At 41.2% G+C, this 23,596-nt stretch overlaps 1 protein-coding gene across 2 annotated transcripts in view; it reads left to right on the top strand.

The window, feature by feature from the left end:
• The window catches only part of apbb2a (amyloid beta (A4) precursor protein-binding, family B, member 2a), a 37,957-nt gene that overhangs the window by 11,787 nt on the left and 2,574 nt on the right, over positions 1–23,596 (top strand). For both annotated transcript variants that reach the window (XM_086313562.1, XM_086313553.1), the window contains exons 9-13: positions 15,660–15,774; positions 18,432–18,507; positions 22,920–23,000; positions 23,086–23,201; positions 23,278–23,460. In XM_086313562.1, the coding sequence (XP_086169688.1) occupies positions 15,660–15,774; positions 18,432–18,507; positions 22,920–23,000; positions 23,086–23,201; positions 23,278–23,460 (571 nt within the window). The remainder of the gene's footprint in view (positions 1–15,659; positions 15,775–18,431; positions 18,508–22,919; positions 23,001–23,085; positions 23,202–23,277; positions 23,461–23,596) is intronic.

Raw genomic sequence — 23,596 nt, 5'->3', positions numbered from 1 at the left:
TCTTCTTATTTTTAATGTTATGTGCTCTGTCTAAAAAAAAAAAAATGACTGACCCACACAAAACCCTAACATTAACCACATCTAATCCCTTTGTGGTTAAACTGGAGCCAGGTCTGTATAGAAGCAACTCCTGCAGGGAGGTTTGAAAAGTCTCCATAGAGCTGAGATTGTAATAGCAAAAACTTTAGGAATAGCCAGGTTTTGGTAGTCCACTATATGTTTTGTATGATTGGCAGCTCAGTGTGCTGCCTAAGTGGTTGACTTACTTGCCTGCACACTGTGTGTGTATAAAGTCAGACTGGTAATATTGTTAACTGACTGAAGCTGGTAGGCGGTGAAAGACATGCAGAAGAGAAATGTCTTTCTTAATTATGTTTAAAAGGCCATAAATTGACAGGGAAAGAGGAGGAGGCAGAGGTGAAAGATAAAGGCTGTTTCTGAAAGCAAGCATAGAAGATAGCTCGCACTTTGCTCTCTCTCCATCAGCTGTCTCTTTCTTTAACCATCTATCTGTGGAATATTCCCAGTCTTGTCCCGAATGTTCGCTCTCTCGCTCTCCTTCAGCTTGATTCAATATGAATGAGTCCCCCCGTCTCGTAAGCAGGGCGGGACGATGGTAGAGGAGGGGTTAGCGCTTCGATGAAGTCATGAGGCTATATCTGGAGCACTCAGCAAGTCTGACCGCGTGCACGCCCAAATTGCGCGTGCACGCTGTTCACATTTATGTGTATGCATGCGGACTTGAACTGATGAAGTCATAGGTCTAAATCTGGAGCGCTCTGTTTGTGTGTGATGGTGAATGAGTGGGTGTGCATGTGTTTTCCCCCACTTTTCCCATCCCATCTTTCTGTCTGTGCTATTTCCACTCTTTGTCTCCAGCGCTCTTTCTGCCTCCCTCCTGTGCCATTGGCTGCACAGCTTTGCCTCTTCTTCTTCTTCTTCTTCTTCTTCTTCTTCTTCTTTCTGACTCTCTTTCTTTGTCCTGCCACTGCACTTTAGTGGGGTTGAAGCCCCCTCTTTTTTCCCAGTTTCACTCAGACAAGAGAAGGAGAGACAAAGATAGGACGAAGGCGAGAAGATACTCAAGACAAACAGTGAGAGAACGGGGAATAAAGCGCGGCACTGCTTTTGAGAGAGTGTGTCGGGAATGATCAGCGTGATGGAAAGCCAATAAGAAAGGGAGAGAGGCATGCTTCCCTGCTTGCACTTTACACAGCAGGACCTCGCAGGACACTCTCCGGACCAGGCAAGCAAAGCGAGGGAAGCCGGCTGTAGGGGAAGATAGAGAGAGAAAAGGTGTAGCGGAAAAAAGTGGAGGAGGAGTGGGAGAAGGAAGGGGGAGGGGAAGAAAAGAGGGAGAGGAGAAGGGGGAAGAAGCCCCAGAGGATTAAAAAAAAGGATAAGAAGAAAAAGAGAGGAAGCAGACAGGAAGAGATTTACCCTGGGGTACTGCTGCGAAGGGGCTGTAGCAATGTCACCGCGGCGAAGGAGCTAACGAGGCAGAGAAGTAGTTGTCGGTAACGGGTCGAGGATGCCTGCTTGTGTGAGTACTCTGATCTGTAGTTCATTCAGTCCTCTATTCCCCATCCATCCATCCATCCATCCATCCATCCATCCATCCATCCATCCATCCATCCATCCATCCATCCACAAAGCCATCTATACACTTACAGTGACCCATTACCACCTCTCTTTCCACCTTACTATCACCCTCTCTAGCCTTTCTGATGATTTCTAACTGCTCCGTTTGTTTAAAGGACACAGCACACGTCCCTTGGCCCTACTTTTTCTAATTAGCTTTCCCTTGATTTTTTCACTCATTTACGTCTCAGCTTCCTGCTGTGTGTTTGACTTCAAGCTGTGTACCTTGTCCCTCTGACTCTCTCTCTCTCTCTGGCTTGCCAGCAGGTGTAGGGATGCAGGCTGTTGGCAGCAGGTTTGCAGCCAGAGTCACTGAGACAAGAGCAAGACATTCATTCAGGGAGTCAGATGAGAAAGAAAAGGCATAAGAGCAAAAGAGAAAAGAAAAAGATGAAGTAGGCAAAGGAGGGATGAGAAAGACAGGATTAACGGGTTTGGATATGCTGCAGGGATTTTTTAAAGTGTCTGTCATGGCTGTTTGGAGCTGTTTGATATGTGTGTGTATGGGTGTGTAGGCTTGTGTGTGTGTATTCTGCAGACATATACATCATGAGCTTAAACCTTAATTAGTTTAAATACCTAGGTGTGTGTGTGTGTGTGTGTGTGTGTGTGTGTGTGTGTGTGTGTGTGTGTGTGTGTGTGCATAGCAGAAGCTACTATATGCATACAGGGAATTTCCCTTTCTCTCTCCTAGCAGAGGATGAGGAGGAGAAAGCGGGAAGAGGGATGAGCAGGGAAGCACTAAGCGTAGAACAAAAAGCCACAGAGAAATGATTTATGGCATCAGAGAGGCCCTGTCTTCTTGTTTTCGTGTCTTTGGCATGTGACACTTGTTAGGATTGAGACAACGCCGTTGAAAACCCAATAATGTACGTTTTTAATAGTATCTTTGCGCCAGCCTGCTGTCTATGTCCCTGTTTCTACTATTTAAATGAACTAATGTTACCTGTTTTCACTAATGGCTCAACGGCAGATGCTCGAGTTCACACCCACACACACAAGCAGAAACATATCATACCAACACACTCCAACAAATGCACACTGATTCCACATTTCATTCATATTCATTAGTGGGGAGCAGTGAGACCCTGCTCGCCTATTCCCTCCAGCGCTCGCTTATTTCCCCCCACTGCTTGACCTTCTATGGACAGGCATGGCATAGAGAAGAGAAGAGAGCCCGTGTATCATAAATGTTTTAATGCTGAACACACTCTTGCGTTCTCCTCCATTTATGTCAGTGAAATGAGTTTGCATGTGCGTGTTTGACTTTTCATATCCGCTCTTCGAGCTGTTTCAGTCATGATGCCCCAGTGTAACCACAGCCTGTTTGCTGATGTCAAGGCCTTTGTGGCTTTAATTAACATGCAAGACCCCACTGATGGCCCACAGGGACAGAGCCCGAACACCTAGACCCACTCGATAGACGCCAGAGTGATTGATGACCTTTCCTCCCCAGTCCTGCACCGATTTGAGCCCTATGCCTACGTCTTTCTTTCCCGGCAAGTCATCGCTCCTCTGCGTCAGCTCCTTCCATTTACCCACAATCCATCACTCCCACTTCTCCGCACACATACACGCAGCCCTTGTCAGGATGTGTCCACCCAGCAACCCAGAAACCCTCATTCTCCAAAGGGTCATTATGATGTTGTGTCCCCTCATCTCTCTCCAACCCACAGTCCAATGTCTCACACACACACACAGACACACACATGCATTCACACAGACAGAGAATTACAAACAATAAGCTTTGCAAAAAAAGCTTCCTTCTTTCTCTCTCAGTTTGCTTTTTCACTCTCTGTCTTACATTAGCATTGTTAGGCACACCTGCTGTAATCCTTGTCTTCCTGACAGATTACTCCTCCCGTTCCCCCTATAGATTCCCTCCCTGGCCCCGCCAGCCAATAAATCTCCTCACAGATAAAACTCTCCCTGGTCCTAGCCATGGTGGGCACAGATGTGAGCTGATGTTAGCTGATCATACAAGGCTGAACGCAGCGGGACCCTTGTGCAGTCAGTGTCTGCCTGTAGCTCTTCCATTTATTCAGACTACAGAGACTGTTTAAGCTGAATATATTTGAATACTTTAACACTGTTTTGTTTGAGCTTTTGATTACGTTTTCAGCCGGCCTGCACTATATCAGGTGGTAAATTAACCTCCTGTCATTTATTTTCAAAGTTTACACATTTAATGTTTCTTAGAAATATTACCTCAGCTCCCTCTACTCACAAAAACTCAAAGAAATGATTTAAAACCTCTAATTGGTAAACATGTTCGTGGTCCACTTGATTTGATAACAGCACTAAGCTGAACATTAAATGGATAATTGGTCGGCTCTGAAAGCTCAGAGTCTGTTTCCCTTGTTGCTTGTGTGGACTTTTACAAGCCAACTATAAAGGAACCCTAATCAAGTATAGTTTTAATTGCTCTGAAAATCTAACAGCATTTAATTGTACAGCTCAAATAATTCAGTGGGTATGTAATTAACGATTCTTTTCATTATGAATGAAAAATGATTATTATTTTCTAAAATGCATCTTTTTTATCTACAAAGTGCCAGTAAAACGCTGGAAAGTGTTCTTTATGCTCACAGTGACATCTTCAGATGTCTACCAATAATGCATACCCAAAAATTCAAACAAACTTTAATATTATATGAAACTATTTCAGATGGACTTTCTAATCATTTCAATTATATCTTCTATTAGGCCTTTTAGTTAAATTACAACAAATATAGCATTAGTAGTGTCTAACATCACAACTGCTATTGATAAAAGCATCCAGGTGATTTTTTGTTTTTCCTAGGGAGAGAATATCGATCATTCTCCCTACTGAGCTTCTAGTTGTTTGCAGTGGTGATGGACAGGCTGACAGCTACCCAACGCAATGGACAGTACACAAGAGAGGTAGAGAAAAGTGTAGACAGAGTGGAGTGGGCGGAGATGAGTGTAACGGGTGACTTGTGACAGAAGGATAGCAGTAAAAGGGAAAGAGAAAGCGAGACCTGCTATAATGTATGGTTTGGAGACGATGGCACAAAAAAAGGCAGGAGGTGGAGCTGGAGGTGTTAAAGTGTTTATTGGGAGTGACCAGAATGGACATGGATTAGTAATTCAATTTATCAGATGGACAGCTTAGGTTGGCCAAACCTAAATATGGAGCTGGCAGGCAGGAGGAAACGAGGAAGACCACAGAGAAGATTGATGGATGTAGTGAAAAAGAACGCACAGAGGGCTGATGTAACAGAGGAGGATGCGAGGGGTAGGGTGAGATGGAGGCAGATGATCCACTGTGGCGACCCCTAAAGGGAACAGCCAACAGAAGAAGAAGAACAAGAAGAACTACCACTCTGTATTTTTTCGCTGGTTTTGCCTGCCCCACCTGCAGTGGCTCTATGCCCCACCAGTGGGGCCCATGCCACAGTTTGAGAACCAATGATTTAAAGAGCTAGGTCTCAGATATTTCTGCCTGCAGCTAAAAAAGATGGGAATGAAATAGTGATGATCCGTTCTTTAAAAAAAAAAAAAAATCCACTTGAAAAATTCAACAGCAGCAACATTTCTTTAAAGCTGAACACAGCATCCTGTATCTTTAAAACAACTATCTGCATTGTGTTTGCTCCATTGAGGAATTCAGCAAATCCAGTGTACTCCAGTTTACTATATCGCATGTGCAGGAAATGTAGTGATTTATGGCACATGCAGCTAATTAGGTTACATGCAAATGATCCAAACGGCACAGTAACTCCACTCCACTAGTCACCGAATCCCTGCGCTCTCTCCCACACTTTGTGACACATGTTGGTAGGGTACATGAAGAGGGGCGTCTCACTGATGTGACATCTCACTGAAGCTTTGTCGAGAATATTGCGCTCATGTACGAAAACACACGCACGCGCTCACATAGTTGCACACACCAGTGAATTGTGATGTATAAATGATCAAGAGCAGAGAGAACAGTAGGACATCATCTTTCCCCTGCTCTCTCGTCCACCCAGCATCCCTCTTTTTTCCTCCCCCCACTCATCTCTTGTTCCCCTCTCTCTCTCTGTCTGTCTGTCTGTCTCACCCACCCACCTAACTCTACTCTTAAATATGTAATGAAAAATGACGAGTGTTGACACATGGGTACTGTGTGTGCTCCCTCTGCATGTTGCCCCTCCTTCCCTCCCTCGTTTGCCTCTCTGCCTCAACGAATGCTTGGATTTGGGTCACAAAGCTGCATCAAAATAAACTGGGGTTGCGTGTTTTCCTTCCTCTCAGTATAACATTTTTTTTTTTTTTGTGAAGAGAAATTGGCCTCAAATGTATTTTGAGTTATCCTTGTGCTCAGTCATTTAAAACCATGCTGTATATAGTGCCGTATAGAGTGTATACAGGGGGGAAATGTCTGAGCTGTAATCAAGGGGGGAGAAAATGTTTATTATTTAGATGAAAAAAAAAGTCTTCCTAGAAATTACACCCCTCTGTAAAAAGCTGCGTTTAAATTGGGTCATATAGAGTATATGACCCAATTTAAACGCAGCTTTTTTGGATATGTGTGAGCGTGCACATATTTATCCGCCAAGGCAGAAGATGCTCAAATATTTTGAGGCGTTTGTATGCGCAGAAAGCCGTCTGAAGATCTGTGAAGTTGGCGTTCTGTGCGTAAAATATTAATAACCATTCAGATTGTCATTTGTGCATTTGTAAAATGTTTTACATGTGTTCAGATTGCTTGAGGATGAATCAAATGCAGGCGTAGCTGCTGCTGTAAACAACATCAACTGGCTGCTCAATTCGCACAGGCAGCGTCGTGCGCCGCGTTCGCTGCTTAATACACCGTAGACAAGAGTTTTATTTTTATTTCGACTTGATTTTGTCCCAGTTCTTTGCCGCCTCTGGCAATATTGGTGATAGTGTGTTCTTGTCTCTCTGCCTGTGAGTGTGTATATGTGTGCCTAGAGAAACAAGGAGTATGTGTCATGTGGTACCTCTGATGCAGAGGAGGTTGGAGGGGGGGGACTCAAGCCCCGGGTGCTCGTTTTGCTTCTCATCTTGGTGCTGTAAACAAGTTTACGGTGTAGGATGGTAATTACGTGCAGACATTTTACATTAGGCTCTAATGGCTGTGGGTCATGACTAATTCACCAGGTCACAGAGGGGTTTACCCTGTTCAGCTGTCGCACACAGGTTTAAGTGTCGGAGTGCAACTGTGGAAGAGGTTTAAGTGATGCTGCTTTCACTTAGTTCCAAATTAGCTCAAAACATGGACTCTCTTTTGTATTTTTTATCACTTTGATGCCTGCTATTAGAAGGAGCAGTTCCACGTTTTCTGGAATAAGGAGACCGATGCTACATGTATATCAGTGTTTGCTCATCACCTCAGATATTTCAGTTTATATGCAAAAGCATATGCCAACAACATATATGAGGTAGCTACATGTCAGCAAGTCAACTTTAGTTACATTGTCCTAAATCACAGTTATGTCTTCTCCAAAGAACTGAAAGATATGATTCTGTAGGTAAGAGAAGGCGGAAAGTGCAGCGAAATCCAACATAAAGAAAAAGAATGACAAAGGAAAAGTACACAAGTAGTAACAAAAAATGTACTGGGAGCTTTAACACTTATAAGATCGAGCGTTATAAATGTTATTTTCCTCTATATTTCAGCACAAAGTTTTCTGTTAAAAACTGCTGCTATTAACCACATATTTCTAAATAAAATATCTAATGGGCCACTTCATCCAAGTCATTATGCAAAATTATATCAACTAATTATCAAAGGTGTAAATGGGCAATGATTGATTTTTTTTTTACTAATCTATACACAACTAAAAATACTGGAGATGCATGTTTTCTACAACTGGATTTTCCCATTTTTCTCATTTTGTGCGGTGAAACAAACAAATCCTGATCACAACTAATTTATCGACTCATAAATTGTGTCATGTGAAAAAGAAATTCTAAGATTTTATGTATCAAGACATAATAATAATTTATCTAGATTTATCTGGATTTTATACTAGGTTTAAAATATGGTTCCACCTCAGACGAACACATAACTTAAAACACTGTGTTGATATTTGTTTACAATTCCACACAACCGATACCTGTTCAGTTGTACCATCATGAATTTTAACATTTAACATGCTACCTGAGGCCTGTACACTCTGAGCATGACCTCGGGGTGTGTTTCCGGGGATGCCCACTCCTGGGAAGTTTGGCAGCTGTCTTGAATGTTTTCCACTTGTGAAAATTCTTTTTTACTGTAGAATTATGGAAAATCTACAGTTAAATTGTTCAGAAAAGTCCTTATAACCCTGCCCAGACTGATGGGCGGCAACAGTTTCTCTAAGATCGCTGCTGATTTCTCTGTTTCTTGGCATTTTATTAACCAACACAACAAACTTCCAAAACATCTGCTTTTATAAAGGTGCTCAGACCTCCTTACGATCAGTTAATCAGAGGTATTTGATTCACCCTGTTAGTTTCTATGCGCGCAGTAACGGTATACTATAATATGTCATTTATCATTGTTCACCCAGACGCATAAAATCTTAGAATCAAAAGAGGATGTACTTCCCTTTTTACGTGACTGTGACTATTTAAAACACCGGACGGACACGAGGACTACAAAACTGATGACACACAACAAATAAACGGCAGCCTCTGCCATCAGTAAATGGCAGTCAACAAGGCGAATATCAGCCAATGCTGATGTTCTGTTGATAAGTCGGTGCAGTAAATACCTGACTGCGCACCACAACACAGCATCAATACTGCAATAAAACTAAGCTAATTACTGTCAGCAGCTCAGTACAGTCCTATTAACTCAGGGGTCCAATTTAAAAAACAAACAAACAAAAAAACAGCTTTTGTGCTGGAAAGTTAACTGAGTTTTGACTAACATGTGCAGATTATAATAGTCTGTAAGCAGCTTAGAATGGCTATGAAAGCATTTGTAGACCAGTAAACAGAACTGTTATCTCTAAATTTGTCTTCCAGTATTAACATCAATTTTTTTATGGAAGTCGAGAATTTGCACTGATAAAATTAGTCAGGTTTAATTGTGCATTTCCTTACTGTGGATGATTTTATCTTGCATCAGATTTTCAAGTAAGCTAGCAAACAAAGAGACTCACTCAACAGTTCAAAAAAAGTAGAATAATTGGAAGGAAACTGTTTCCAAATATCAATATACCTGACAGCTCTTTTGTTATTCTCTTTGCAGCATGATGAAAGGGCAATCCTCTAAATCGCTTTCTAGCTGTTGTTTCAGTGTCGCACATCTGTCACAGTTCGGGGCTGTGACAGATGGATCAGATCCACGTCTGCTTTGGACTCCAGCCAACGTCACAACAGTATCAATAATAAAAGGAAGTTTTTCTGTTGCAGTCAATAGGAAGAGTAACACAACACATGCATACGACGCACACACCTGGTCCTCGGTGTGGACCTTGGCTCTCGGTGGACTTTTTTGCTGACAGGAGCGCCCAGACGTTTCAAATCAGCATTTGGCTTTGCAATTAGCATATGTAAGTGCATTAGCATAGCGGCCAGCAGTATGCAGACACTCTGCAAAGCCGTTTGATAATTGAAGTCTGTGTGATGCCACGGTGCTCTGTGCGTTAGGGTTAGTGTGTGTGTGTGCGTGTGTGTGTGTGTGTGTGTGACAGATGGTTTGGAGGAGACATGAGTCTCTACTGAGCGATACTGGAAGCTACAGAGCAGAAGAAAGAGCTGCAGAGCTGGTCGGGGACTAGTTACATGTGTGCTGTTTTGACTGCCTCTTAAACAGCCTCTTTTACTGCACCAGTATTGGGACAGTTTAGCTTTATTACACCATTCCTGCAACCGAAGATGCATTGTGAAGCTGCTTACTGTAAAGTTTTCAAAACTACTTAAATTTAAATAATATCCTGCTGTCAGCAAAATTATCGAGCATTTTGATTGCTGTTTGACGAAAAATCTAAAGAAATTATTCTCCCAGCCCCACTTTTGAAAGAAGTTATTGCTAATTTACCTTCAATACTTGATTTACTGTATGTGTGTGTGTGTGTAGATAACAAAGACTGTGGATGTGCACATTTCTATTTGAAATCTTTCTCTTGCTTCCTGTGTCCTGTTGCGCCATCCTTACTCCTCACTTGTGTGTGTGTATGTGTACAAAACCACAAACTTTGCAAAGTCACATTAAATGTACTCATTAGCATAAATAAATAAATATGGTTAATGACATGTATGGCTTTTACACTTCCAATTAATAACCATATTGACTGCAAATTCTTTACCCATTATAAATGTATCCTAAGACACGAGTTGTACATCCACCCTCTGGAACTAGATCTAGACTGTTGTGGATTATACATTTTTGATCCAACTTTTTTCCCCTTACATTTTTAATCAGAATCTTATAAAATGGAGATATGATCCCAGTATTAATATGACAAACCTAAGCCATGTTTAGGCATGCCAGGATGGGATTCTCCTTCGGCTGTAGACTAGTACTACACATCGTGCTCTTAGAACCATGATGGAGGTGACAGTTGTCATCTCTGCAGACACTGACAGTTCTTTGTGACGTTCTCAAACCCAGTTCAGCGCACATCTGCAGCCGTGACCTCATTTATTCTCGGAGTCTTACACATCGTCTTCAGCCGAGGCTGCCTCGCAGCCATCAGGATCAAAGAGCGATTGGTAGTAGTGAGTCAGTCATCCTTTACTGAGCTCTGGAGAGAGAGAGAAAAAAAGAACGCACGAGTGGTGGGAGGCTTGCTTTAACTCATCTTTCTGCTTTGGTGCTTTCACACCTTTCATCTCGTACCTCTTTTTTACCTATTTTTTTCCCCTTTCCACCTCCTCCTTCACCATCCAGCCCTATTTCCATTCCTCTCTTCTCCACTCCCACTTTCATTTTGACTTTCTGGCCAATAACTCTCCTCTCTTGAGATCTTACCTCTCTATCCTCTTCCTTAACTTTTCCCTCTAAAATGCCCTCCGACGTCTATGAAATCTGTGTGTCATTCAGTTAAAAGCAACAATCCTCATCCTTTTCCTTTTTACAAGATAAATGGATAGATTGAGTCATCTTTTACCACTTACCTGCATCTGGGTTGCAGGGCCAAAAGTCTAATCATGCCCAAACCCCCTGTATGTCCTAGTTCTATCCTGGGGTCTCCTCTAAGTTCGACATGTTTGAAACACCTGAGCTTTCGATGTGGAGTAGTTGTTAAGTTCCTACCAAATGACTGAGCTTCGAACCAAGAAGCCCTTTGGAGGAAACTCATTTCTGCTGCTTGAATCCACAATCTTATTATTTTTTTGGTCACTACCCAGATATTTTGGCCTCGCCCAACTCTGTCTTCACCACTACTGACAAGTTAAACATCCTCATTAAATAGTGAACTGCATATTCCTAACTTGTGATTAAAATTTAGGGCAGAACTCATGATTTAACAGCTGAGAACCATGTCCTTAGACTTGGAGGTGGTAATTCCGGGGACTGGGTTCCAGTTAAAGTCAGTTGCATCTGCTTCTGGCTCACTTAAACTAGCTTTAGAAACTCGCACAGTGTTGGAGGAAAGCCAAGTTCACATGTTAGTTGTCTCTGTTTGTCATACAGTTTAACAGATGTGTAATTTAAAACTAGTGCTGTGATTACAGCTTACAAAGGTTACCAAAAGTCACCTGCCAAACTCAAAAACACCCACTGTGGGTCAGTGGCTTTACTGACATTTTCAATGAGTGACTGTAGAACTGAGACACCCGAAACACTTAAGTTACATCAGAAAATGTCATCTTTTCCTCTTTAAAAAACAACACATGCAACTGTTAAAAATGCAGCTGAGTGTTAATGAAATGACACCGCAGGAAGAAAAATGTAGCCAAGTTATCCTCAGACTGGCTGTAAAAGTCTAAATATATGTGGTGTGATCGTGACAGTACTGTAGGTTTTGTTAATGTGAGACTCTATTTGGCTTTTCATGTAGTTTTTTCATCAGTAATAAAACACTTGTAACTAGTTGAGACTGACACATGAATTAGTTCTGGCGCGAGAACAACAGGCTTTCATTTTTGAAGTAAATGGAGAGCAGTCACTTTTGGGCCATTCAGAATTTCTGACTCTGAAATGCAATTCCAAAGTGACAGACAGCGAATAAAGCAGCGAGCCTGAATTTGAAATGGAACAGAAGGCCGTAGAATCCGAGATAATGGGAACAGGGTGAGGAAAAAAATCATGAATGAAATTCAAACACAATGAGAAAGCAATGCATTTTAAAACGTGTGCAGATGCATTTACATGTGGTGAGTTAGAGCTTTTAGGTAGTTTCTACAAGTGTTGATTTAGTCTCCATGTGTCTCTACTTGCGTGTGTGTGTGTGTGTGTGTGTGTGTGTGTGTGTGTGTGTGTGTGTGTGTGTGTGTGTGTGTGTGTGTGTGTGTGTGTGTGTTAGTAGGTCTGCATGAATAAAGGCTGTTTGGAGATCAGCAGCAGTTCTGATGCTCTGACAATGAAGATAGGATTCCTGTTTGAAATAATCTACCAGCTGTTCTACCCTCCACACACACACACACACACACACACACACACACACACACACACATACGCACAGCTTCTTACAAAGTGGATCATCAAAGAATCAAAGGCAGTCAATGTTTGAATTAGCCCTCTGTTCTTCATTCAGCCTGTGCCTCTTTGTAGTGTTTCTGATAGTAGAGCATCACAGCCTATATTGCGTGCAGCTGTGATGAGTTACGCTCTCGATGTGAATCATTCTATGTTGCATGTTTTGTTTTGGGGGTTTTTTGTGAGGTGGATGTCTCCTGGTGTGGAAGAAAAAGTGAGTGAAAGAGTGAGAGATGGAGACGGCTCAGGGAAGTGAAAGCAAGATTAAAGAGCAGAAGCAAAGAGCTGAATGAAAGACACTGGGAGAAGGAAAAGGTAGAGGGAAATGGGGTAGGGTGGGTTCACGCGCCTGTGTGTGTGTGTGTGTGTGTGTGTGTGTGTGTGGTACGCAAGTATGCAGCCACAAGAAAGGTTTCCTGCGATATAATGTTGCAGAATGCTAATCCGCTGAAATGAAAAGTACACACATACATCACCTAACGGGAAGGCGGTGACTGAAGCGAAAGAACATTGTCTCTGTTTTTGACTCTGTATGTTTTGTGTATTAACGCTGCTGTTGTGTCTTTGCCTTCCCTATCCTCACCATCATTTTCACTTTGCTTTTTTGTTGGTTTTCATCTTCTCCCATAATATAACTTTCCCATCCCACCACTCTTATGTGTCTTTTTATGTCCCACACTCTTCCTTTAACACATTTATTCTTATTCCTTATGTTATGTTTCCTTTACAACCATCACCTTTATTTTCTTTCTTTCTATTTTCAACCACCATCTCTTCAACAACCCCTCTTGCCCTCCTTCTGCTTCCGGGGACACAGAGAAAGGTAACTGCTCTTTGTGCCGTGCTCACGTGCGATCTTGCTCTTCAGCTGTTTTCTGTAATCGTTGTGTCAGGGCTCCCGCCCTTGTGTGCGATCACATTTGTCACTTCAGGCTTCAAATCAGTGGCTTTGCTTCGCCTAGAGTCACTGTTGCTCTTTACAAGAGTGCAGGACCGACTACTGAAAGTCTAAATCACTGGTGTCAAATCGTCAGCGAGCCAGACTGGCCACGGGCTGTTTCCTATTAAGAGTTGCATGCTGTTTTATAGCATTGTGATCCCTGAGAGAGGATACAGAAGTCATAAAAGAACCATTTGTAGTATGCGAAGCAAGGCCACTCATGCTGCTTTGGTGACGCACTGCTCAGATGTCCCAGAATGAAGTGTACTGGACACCAAACACACACACACACTCAGTCACACATCATATTGCACTTTCCTTTGTGGCCACAATCAGAGAGCATTATCGACTTACAGTGTGTGAGCACACAATTAAGCAGAAGAGACGGGCCAGATAATGGACTCATAAACACAAAGAGCCTGCTGTGATAAATGGCAGTGTTTGGCGTATTTCTGTTTGTGCCTGTGGTTATTCTGAAGTGTTCAATGTATGTGTGTGCATCTGGTGACACTGCCATCTGTTTTGGCTTCACTCTGTATTCACCGATTACTCATTTGTTTCTGTTCTAGCTGGAAACACATCCTCCTACCTTTTGTTCCTCCGCTTGTCTCACCTGTTAATGGGGAAGAGATGTGTCTTTCATCTTGTCTGTGCGCGTATGTGTGTATGTAGCATTTCCCACATGTGGCTGGTTTTCATCTGCCACCCACACTGAATAAAGTTTCTTTCTTAGCCGAGTTTCCTCCCTCAATATCACCCTCATACTCCTCATTTTACGCTGCAGTGTGACACCACTGAGAAGCTCTTGCCATGAAGTTTCTTCAAGGACACGCACGCACACACACACACACACACACACACACACACACACACACACGTCTGCCTAAATATTTGCATAAGCCCAAGTGTTTGTCATTTTATCCAATATTGGCAACTGCCACCTCCAGTTCAGTTCAATATGAACCATAGACTGTATATAAAAGATGGACATATTCACAGCAAGCTATTTGCTTGTCACCATCTTGGTTGTTAGACATTATAAGCAGGGTGTGGATATGACCAGCAAAGCTGTGGACACTGCATGTGCATTTGGTAGCAACTAGTCAATCGCAAGGTAGCCACACCGCAATGGTTTAGCATCAATTTAACACTTAGTTGAGTAATAATTTACAGAAATCATATTATACTATACTAAATTAGACTTGAATGACATCATAAATTCATCAAAAGCATGTTTACTGAGGTAATACATTAAGAAAAATGAGTCGTAATCTGCAAAAGAATGCAGATTTAAAACACTTCCTGTAATAGCTTCACTTTTCAGACCCCATAATACATGCCCATCTTTTATATACAGTTTTTGCTATGAAGAGACTGGTCCTAACGTGAATGCCTGCACAGCTCGAGGCAACATGTAAATGACGCAAATAATGAAGCTGCAGTTTGTGACTCAGCTAATTAGACACAGCCCCAAAAGAAGTTCTTAGAGAAGAGGTAAATACATCATGATGCAAAATGGGCATAATAATGTTGCTGTCATTTGTGGATTTTAGTTCTTGTGCGTGTTCTCTTTTCTAGCCCCTTTTTACATCGCTGAACAGAAGATAAAGCAAACAGGTGCAGGGAGAGGGCTGGACAGGTCCAAGGACAAGCATCACCTCCTAACAACACAGAAGAGGGAAAAGATGTAAAACCCAGTTCAGTAAAAAGCTGTTGTTACAAAGGAGAGAAAACAATTGGTTGAAACACTGTGTTAGATGTCGCAAGTAATCCAAATATATTCACACTGTAGATGAGGATAAAATTGAACCCAAGAAACAACAAAACAAAAACGGCTAAAGGAACAGTAATATACAAATTAGCGATCATGAATCCATATTGTCCCTGAGCTAAGTGGCTGCAGGGGGATGTATGAAGCCCTTAAAGAGTGTTTGATCACAATATTCAACAATTTTCAAACATGGATCTCCAAGGAATAATACCAGGCGCCTTTGAGCAGAAAAATATCATCTATTTGATAAAAATCCATCTTGCAGGAGCTATTAAGTGCATTAAACCTAAGTGGATAAAACCTTACTCTCCTGCATACAAATATCTGGAATTAAGACACGTTAGACTGAAATATCACTGCAGCAAAAATGTAAATAAACGAAAAGATGGAATCATATTGAAATTAATTCAGTGATTCAGCATCCCACGGCTTATTTCTTTTCCCTAATGGCTTTGTTGCTCACCTCAAGATATGTGCCTCAATTTTCTGGATGCTCCTTCCTTTTTCATTTCATTATCTTGTCCCACTTTTTTAAGTTGTCCTTTGTCTTCTAATCATAAATGTTAGAGAGCATCTGTAAAAAAGCTTAAAAGATTTTTAAATACTGTCCCTTTAACAAGAGTTTGGTTCAACTGCTTTTAGGGTGCCTTGAGATAAACTTTGAGTGTCACATCTGCATGTGTCTTCTGTCTGTGCTTCAGGGATTTCGCCTATGTGGCCAGAGACAAAAACACACGGGTGCTGAAGTGCCACGTGTTCCGATGTGATACCCCTGCCGCAGCCATCGCCACAAGTCTCCACGAAATCTGTTCCAAGGTTTGTATCATAACCTCTCCTGCCTCCTTATCTCCTGCTCTGAAACAAGCTAGGAAGTTTTAATCAGCTCAGATGTTATAAAGGGGGGGGGGGGGGGGGGGGGGGGTCATTATAACAACCCTGTATCTTAGATGATATTCGCACATGCGTGTTCCAGTGCCCTGATAAGATTTCTGATTTCTCTTCCCGAGAAGTAGGGCTGTGAGGAGAGATAGCAGAAAGCCTTTACAGCGAGATGATAAGATTGCAGTTGCAGAGTATGTGCAGTGCTAGTTTTCAATATATGTCCCTAAAGTGTGGGATGGGAATGGACATTTTTTTATGGACATTTTGGTCCATAAAAGAGTGATAAATACCTCAGCTATTCCTAATCAAAACCCAACATAAGTTCTGCTCTTAGCCTACTCCATGGATGCTAATGTTTACATGTACAAACGCAGAAACTTAACTCATCCTCTAGAACGTGCGCTGCATGCAACCACAGTGGCCAAGGTTTGACCTGCTTGCTTGCTGCTTGTCACTATGTCAGTAAAACAAAGTAAAAAGGCCAAAAAATAAATATTAAAAAAGAACAACCTGCTGATAACTGTCATAGTCATAACTACATAAACATCCATCATCACAGAATACAGTTCTGAAACTTTATAGAGCTCTAAATTCTCTTTTTATATCATACTTTTAGCTCGGAGGGTAAATAAGTGACTCCTCATGGACGTCCGCATGCCTTTCAGCTGCCAGCATAGCTGTTTCACTAACAGGGCACCACGTGCAAGTGTGTCCCAAGCCAACTAGAAAGAAGTATAATAAGAACAACTGCGCATCTGTGATGTCCAAAGGTGTCCGTGTGCTCATCCACAAGGGAGTGTATGGTTGGAGAGTTGTGTGTTATCTTGCAATGTGTACTGCAGTGTAATGCATAAAGAGCAAATACTATTTTCAACACTAACACAGCACTTTTCCTAGTCAGTGACATAGTTCACTTGTTTAGAGACTTTAGATTTCACACTGACACACACACTGACTCATAATGCTTTATGTACAAAGAGAAATCAGTGTGTCCTCAGGCCAGCGCTGACCTTGTGAAGAATGACTGTACCCGGAACAACAGATCTACTCCCTTTGAGGCACATCGACCCATTTAGAGAGAAGATTTAATTTCTTCTTATCTCGAACCCCAAACCGAAGGAAGAGTGTGCATCAGTGCATCTGGATGTGACCATGACTCTTCACACCTTTACGCCACCTATTTTAAACACAGTGGTAGTTTTCTCTTTACTGCAGGGGAAAAACTTGGTGACCTGAGCCTTGCAGCTGCGCAGCATGCTGAATGGCCCTCCTTTGTGTGTGGGTGTGTGTGTGTGAGGGTGGGAGTGAGTGTGCCTTCTTGCATGTTCCCCTGTGAGCAGAGTTGCAGACTCACCACAGACTTTGATTAATGACACCTCCAATTAATCAAGTATCTGTAGCAGGAAAAGAGTGCAGCAGCTCGAGTGCAGGGACCATGCAAAATATTCAACACTCTTTAAAGAGTGTGTCCACTGCAACACAAGAGAAAGCAAGAAAATAGAGAGAAAAGACCATTCTTTAAGTGCAGAACTGAAGTATAATTGGGAAAGAAGTAACAGGTGATGTCACTGAGAAGACCAAAACAGCTGCTACATATAACTGATGTAAAATACTGATTTCTCCATTATGTTTTAACTTTTTTTTTTCCAAAATCAATATGCTGCACTGTTATTTGAAGTGACGTCTTTCATTGCAATCAAATGAGCACTGCAGTCTACTTGGATTCAGTCCCACACACCCTGGCTTACCTAAATATTCAGAATAGTGCACCAACTATAAGGCTGAAAATAGTCCTTTGCAAATAGCATTCTTACTCCTTTTGCTAAAAAATTTGGCTGCTTCATTGTTTTATGAGATTTTTTTTTACCTTTTGAAGGACATGAAACTGCTTATTTGTAGCCTGTTTTTAAGGAGTGCATTGTCAGCACAGACTGTATATAAAAGAAGGACGTTGCAAAGGTGAAGCTAATGCATTTTTAAAATCTTTCAAATAGTCAAAGTTTTACTTGCTTTATGAGCTTAGTGAAACTATTCTCATTTAATTTGTGGTCTCAGCTGGTGGTTTCAAATTTATTTGTCACAGCATGATGTTCATTTTATGGTTTATGATCACATTTAGAATAAAAAATAAATATGATTTAGGGAGTGGTTACCTTCTGATTGACTGTTAGCTACAATATGAGTAAGAAATGCTTCTTATCTTTTTCCATTGAGATCATCCCTTTGCTTTTGATGTTAACAAGTCTTCACAAACTGATCGGCAAAAACATGATGGTTACAACTATCTTTATTATACAGTCTTTAGTAGAAACACTTATTTACTGCTAGTACTAACTAATACCCAGTCTGTTACTGGTGTGTTTTAGCTGTAAATCTTTGATAAAAATAGATTTGTCAGATGATCTAGTCTTATTAATATTTATCACTCCTGTCCCTGTTTTAAAACCAAACCTTTTTCATCACTTTCCTCCATTTTTTTTTTTGCAGTCCTCTTGTGTTCCCTTTTTTCAAATTCCTCTTTTTTCCTTTGCACTCTGTTCCTCTCACCCTGTTTTCACCCAAACACTCTTCAATTTTTCTCTCCTCGTTAGATCATGGCTGAGAGGAAAAGTGCCAAGGCTGCAGCTGGCAGCTCCTCCCAGAACGGCTCCGACGTACCCATGCAAGGTACATGCATGCACAGTCATGTGTTTATCACTTCAGAGGACATTAGAAAAAAGAATTAGGGTAACTATAACCATAATGCCAAGAACTTCAACATAAGCATTACATGATAAGGATTTTTTTATCCTTAGAAGAGAGAAAAAAAAGTAACTTCATGTAACTCTCTAAGGAGATTTATGTGCATTTGGAATTGTAAGCTTATCATTTCTCTTATAGCATTTATCCAAATCTGAAACCACGTATATGCTTCTTAAAAAATGGCCTCACTGCCTGAGAATCAGCTGTGAACATTTGTTAAAAGAAAAGACAGCAGTGTTAGGTTCACTTACATTCACATAACGCTGACACCAGAATAACTCCTCGCCATAAACTCCTCACTCAACAGAGCTTTATCCTCACAATAATTCTATTCACTGTTTTCCATTTCACTAATTCCCACTGCTTGTTCCTTTTAGTCCCAAATAATTATAGGAAGACAGCAGAAAAAGCCACGACACAATTCATCCTTTGCTATAACTTCAGCTGCCATGCGTATCTGCTGAGCATGATGGTTGGGGGGGATGCTCTGACATCAGAATATAAAAGAACTATATCGGCTCTTCACTCGCAGAGGCAGTCGACCTCATTAAAACCCAATTAGTGTTTCTTTGAGGCGAGGCCTGGTACTCCACAGCTCCCATCCCAAACCCAGGATCAAAGAACTTCATGGTGGAGGATCCCTCACATCTTTTGTAGCTGTAACTTGCGTGAACTCATACACTTTTCATTAAAAATGTTGGTACAGTGTAAGGTGTTGCCCTTGAAATGGATAGAACGGCCTGTTAGCTTGAAAACTTGGCTGGGTTTTTATTTTTCCTTCTGTGTGTGGAACAGTTTTCGCCTGGATTAGATCTCTTTTTTGGGTAGCTGTTAGCGCATAATCCTGTGTTGGGACACAATTGAGGAGATTAGCACCAAATGATTTGGGATGAGCACCAGCACTAGGATAATCGCATCGGTGTTGTCATCGGATCAGGCCTGTCTGAGCTCTGCTTTAAAACAGAATTAATGTAAGAAAACTCTTTCACAATTCATTGTTCGTGTAAGTACAGTTCGGAAAGCTTTAGCGCCCTGAAAAGGTGAGACAACGTAAGCGCATGTAAATCTATATGCTCAGATTTCTGAATTACTACCTTCCCATGTTATCTGATTCCTATTGCAATTAAGTTGCTTGTGTCCATGATGTCACTGTTGGCTTTGGCTTCAGGTGCAAGAGCGCTCAACTCTGAACACATCGATTTGGCTTAGTGTGGTCACATGTAACCAAAGGCCATTAAAACACTATTTTTTTTATTGTTACTATACTGTGCAAAACGTCAGAGTCAGCACTCATTTCTTTATGTTGCTTCGAAGTAGCCAGTAGTGGCTTTTTTGTAGTTTTTTTTAAAGCAGCAGTAGATCTCCAGGTTTTTGTGAAGGTTTTCTTTGAACATTGACTGCTTTTTCCCTCATTTTCAGAGGAATGTTTTTGTTTATTGAATCATTCAAGTATAAACTATAAACATAAAATACAACAAACTCCATGGGTGAACCAGTGTTGCTTCTACATATAAAGAACCAATTTTAAATGATATCTTTAGGCACTTTGTTTCTAGCAGCCTGTCACAAAAGTTCCTAATATTAGGGCTGCTCGATTATGGCAAAAATGATAATCACGATTATTTTCACTGAAATTGAGATCTCGATTATTTGACGATATTTATTTAACCCTTTAAGACCTACCATAGAACCAAGTCCGCCAGAGCTTATATTATATTTTTACATGTTGTAGTGCCATTTGTGGGAGCATTTCAAGTTGCTATACAACTATTATAGCCCATATTTTAATAATATGTATGCATTAAGTCCATAGTAACTACATTAATTGCAAAAAAGTACAATAAACTACAAAAAAAATTGAAAATCATTTTTGGTTTTTTTGCATATATTTCTACTTGGAGAAATTTAAGAGGCTTATCCTTCAAAACTTTAAATACAAAAAAGTTGCAAAAAATAGTTTACAACAGGAAATTTATTTTGAGTGTCTTCATAGTTTTATTTTGGAGATACATCAATTTTTATATACTGCAGGAAAAACGAAAAAACAATCCTATGATGCAAACACCCAAGAGTTGGGTGTTTGTCTTGTAATCGGAAGGTTGCCGGTTCAAGCCCCGGCTCAGACAGTCTCGGTCGTTGTGTCCTTGGGCGAGACACTTCACCTACCGCCTACTGGTGATGGCCAGAGGGGCCGATGGCGCGATATGGCAGCCTCGCCTCTGTCAGTCTGTCCCAGGGCAGCTGTGGCTACAACTGTAGCTGCCTCCACCAGTGTGTGAATGTGAGAGTGAATGAATAGTGGTATTGTAAAGCGCTTTGAGGGGTCCCGAAAAAGCGCTATATAAATGCAATCCATTATTATTATTATTAATTCAGTGTTATGTATATAGCGCAACAACGCCTCAAGGAGACCACTTTATATTGTATTTTAAATACCCTAAAATAATAGAGCGAAAACCCAAGTAATCAGACAACCACTTACGAACTAGCTAGCACGTGGTGACAGTGGGAAAGATGAACTCGCTTTTAACAGGAAGGAACTTCCAGCAGAACTAGGCTCATGGAAGAGCAGCCTTCTGTTGCAAGCTATTGAGGGTGAGGGGAGGAAGACAGGACCAAATACATACTGTGGAAGAGAGCTAGAGATTAATAATAATTGATGAATAAATTCAGAGTGGTGAATAAACATGCAATAAGTGAAAAAAGGGGAATGAAGAAGAAAAACACTCAGTGGAAGACCCAACAGCCTAGACCTATTGCGGCATAACTAAGGGAGGATTCAGTGTGTCTGTCTCCTGAATCCAAACTGGGAGTTGGTTCTACAGAAGAGGGGCATGAAAGCTGAAGGGTCTGCCTCCCATTCTACATTTAAATACTCTAGGAACCACGAGTAAGCCTGCAGGCTGAGAGTGAAGTGCTCTATTGGGGTGATATGCTGATGAGGTCTTTAAGAGAAGATGGGGCCTGATTATGCAAGAATTTTTATGTGAGAAGCAAATTAAATTCACACATCATTTCTTCCCATTTCTTGAGTTGAATCTGTGAAAAATGCCAAAAATAATATGGTTTGACAGGCATAAAATAGTACGTTTGCACCAACATGATTCCCAAAGAGCTATTAGCTGAAAACTTTGCATATCTTTGCATGATGTGCCTGGACAAGTGGAGAACAAAAAAAGAAGTGACGTGTACGTGAAAATCATCTCATTAAGCGAAATATCTAGCAAAGACATGACACAGGACTGTGTAAAACACAATGCAGGCTATTTTATCCATTATTGTTGGAGCTCCTCTTGGAGATCTGATGCAATTCTGAACATACGAGTAGTATCGTCAGATTATTGATCAGGCAATACTATGTGGAAAGTCTTTAACAATGGCATAATTTTTTAGCACGATAATGATAAAAGCACACTATCATTGCAGTAAAGGCATAACTGGAAAACACACAATGCAGCATTATCAGTCATGGAGTTGCTTCCCCAGATCATCAGTGTGGGAGCACCTTGATAGAGAACAGAACAAAAGGCAGCCAAAATCCTAAGAAGAGCTTTGAATGTCCTTTAAAAAGCCTGGATAACTATTTCTGAAGACTACTTACAGAAATTAGAAGGAATCTTCCCTAAGAGAATTCAGACTGTGTAGAAATATAAAGGTGCTCTTACCAAATATTGACTGTTAAGCCAGTTAGTATTGTACAGAGTCTGTTTTTGCCTGTTAAACTGTATTTTCATGTATGTTTTCAAATATTTTCCTTTTTCCTGGCAAAATATAAAGGAATGAGGGATGTCTCAAGACTTTTGTACAGTACTGCACATTAAAGCCTCTGTGTGTACAAATTTAAACCCCGTACTGACAGTCAAAGAGTTTTCCATAACTTTTAAAGCTAATTACACACATTATTAGATAGATGATGCAAACATTTGTGCCAACTGAGATGCAGGTGATACAACAACATTGCGTACGACACTATTTTCTGCCTAAAGGCGATCATATAAGCAGGCAAAGCTGTTTTCATAGGGAAACCACTCCAGCTCGCTTAAGCTTACATGCTTCTGTGTTTTTTGTGCCCTAATCATGTGAACAGTGCCCCAGTATATTAAAATATTCAGCAGTGTTTGTTTATTTCTGCACTTTAAGCCAATTATCATGTGTGGACTACTCTTTTGAAAATTTGCTTTAGATGTTGTCACGTGATTAAATCTCTTGGGGGCTGTGTGTGTGTGTGTGTGTGTGTGTGTGTGTGTGTGTGTGTGTGTGTGTGTGTGTGTGTGTGTGTGTGTGTGTGTGTGTGTGTGTGAATGTTAAAATTTGTGTTTTTGTGTTTCTCCCTGCAGAGTTTCCCATGCCAAAGACCGAGTTGGTGCAAAAGTTTCATGTGCACTATCTGGGGATGACGTCTGTGTCTCGACCTATAGGTAAACTCAAACACCCACTGGAAGACCTCGTGTAGTAGATTCTTAGATCCTAAACTGCTGAGACTCTCCTGCGTTATGTCACCAGGTATGGACATCATAAATGGCGCCATAGACAGCCTCGTGTCCTCTACAGGCAAAGAGGACTGGACTCCTGTTATACTGAGCATCGCTGATACCACGTTGGCAGTCATCAAAGAAAAGGCAAGGGAATATTTGTTGTGAATGTACTTGTCAGGCAGAGAGCAAAGTCTAACTGTCCTCTTTCATGGCTGCGCAGGAGGAGGAAGAGGAGGTACTGGTGGAGTGTCGTGTCCGTTTTCTGTCCTTCATGGGCGTGGGACGGGATGTTCATTCATTTGCCTTCATTATGGACACTGGAAGCCAGCATTTCCAGTGTCACGTGTTCTGGTGTGAACCCAATGCAGGCAGTGTATCTGAGGCTGTCCAGGCAGCTTGTGTGGTAAGCACTAAAAATGAAGTGTAAAAGTGTATGTGTTGGATTTTGTTGCAGCTAGTTTCACATTTTTTTCTTCTTTGTTTAGCACTTTTGACATTGGTTGGAATATTTCCAACACTTCCTCACAAAAACCTTTCCC

The sequence above is a fragment of the Aulonocara sp. 'chitande type north' Nkhata Bay genome, linkage group LG2 (genome assembly GCF_057382095.1).
Source record: "Aulonocara sp. 'chitande type north' Nkhata Bay isolate Kocher_YH1m ecotype deep benthic linkage group LG2, A_spYH_male_GT1.1, whole genome shotgun sequence".
In the NCBI taxonomy this organism is placed as follows: Eukaryota; Metazoa; Chordata; class Actinopteri; order Cichliformes; family Cichlidae; genus Aulonocara; species Aulonocara sp. 'chitande type north' Nkhata Bay.
Note: the sequence above shows the minus strand (reverse complement) of the source record. Positions and strands in the feature narration are given on the sequence as shown.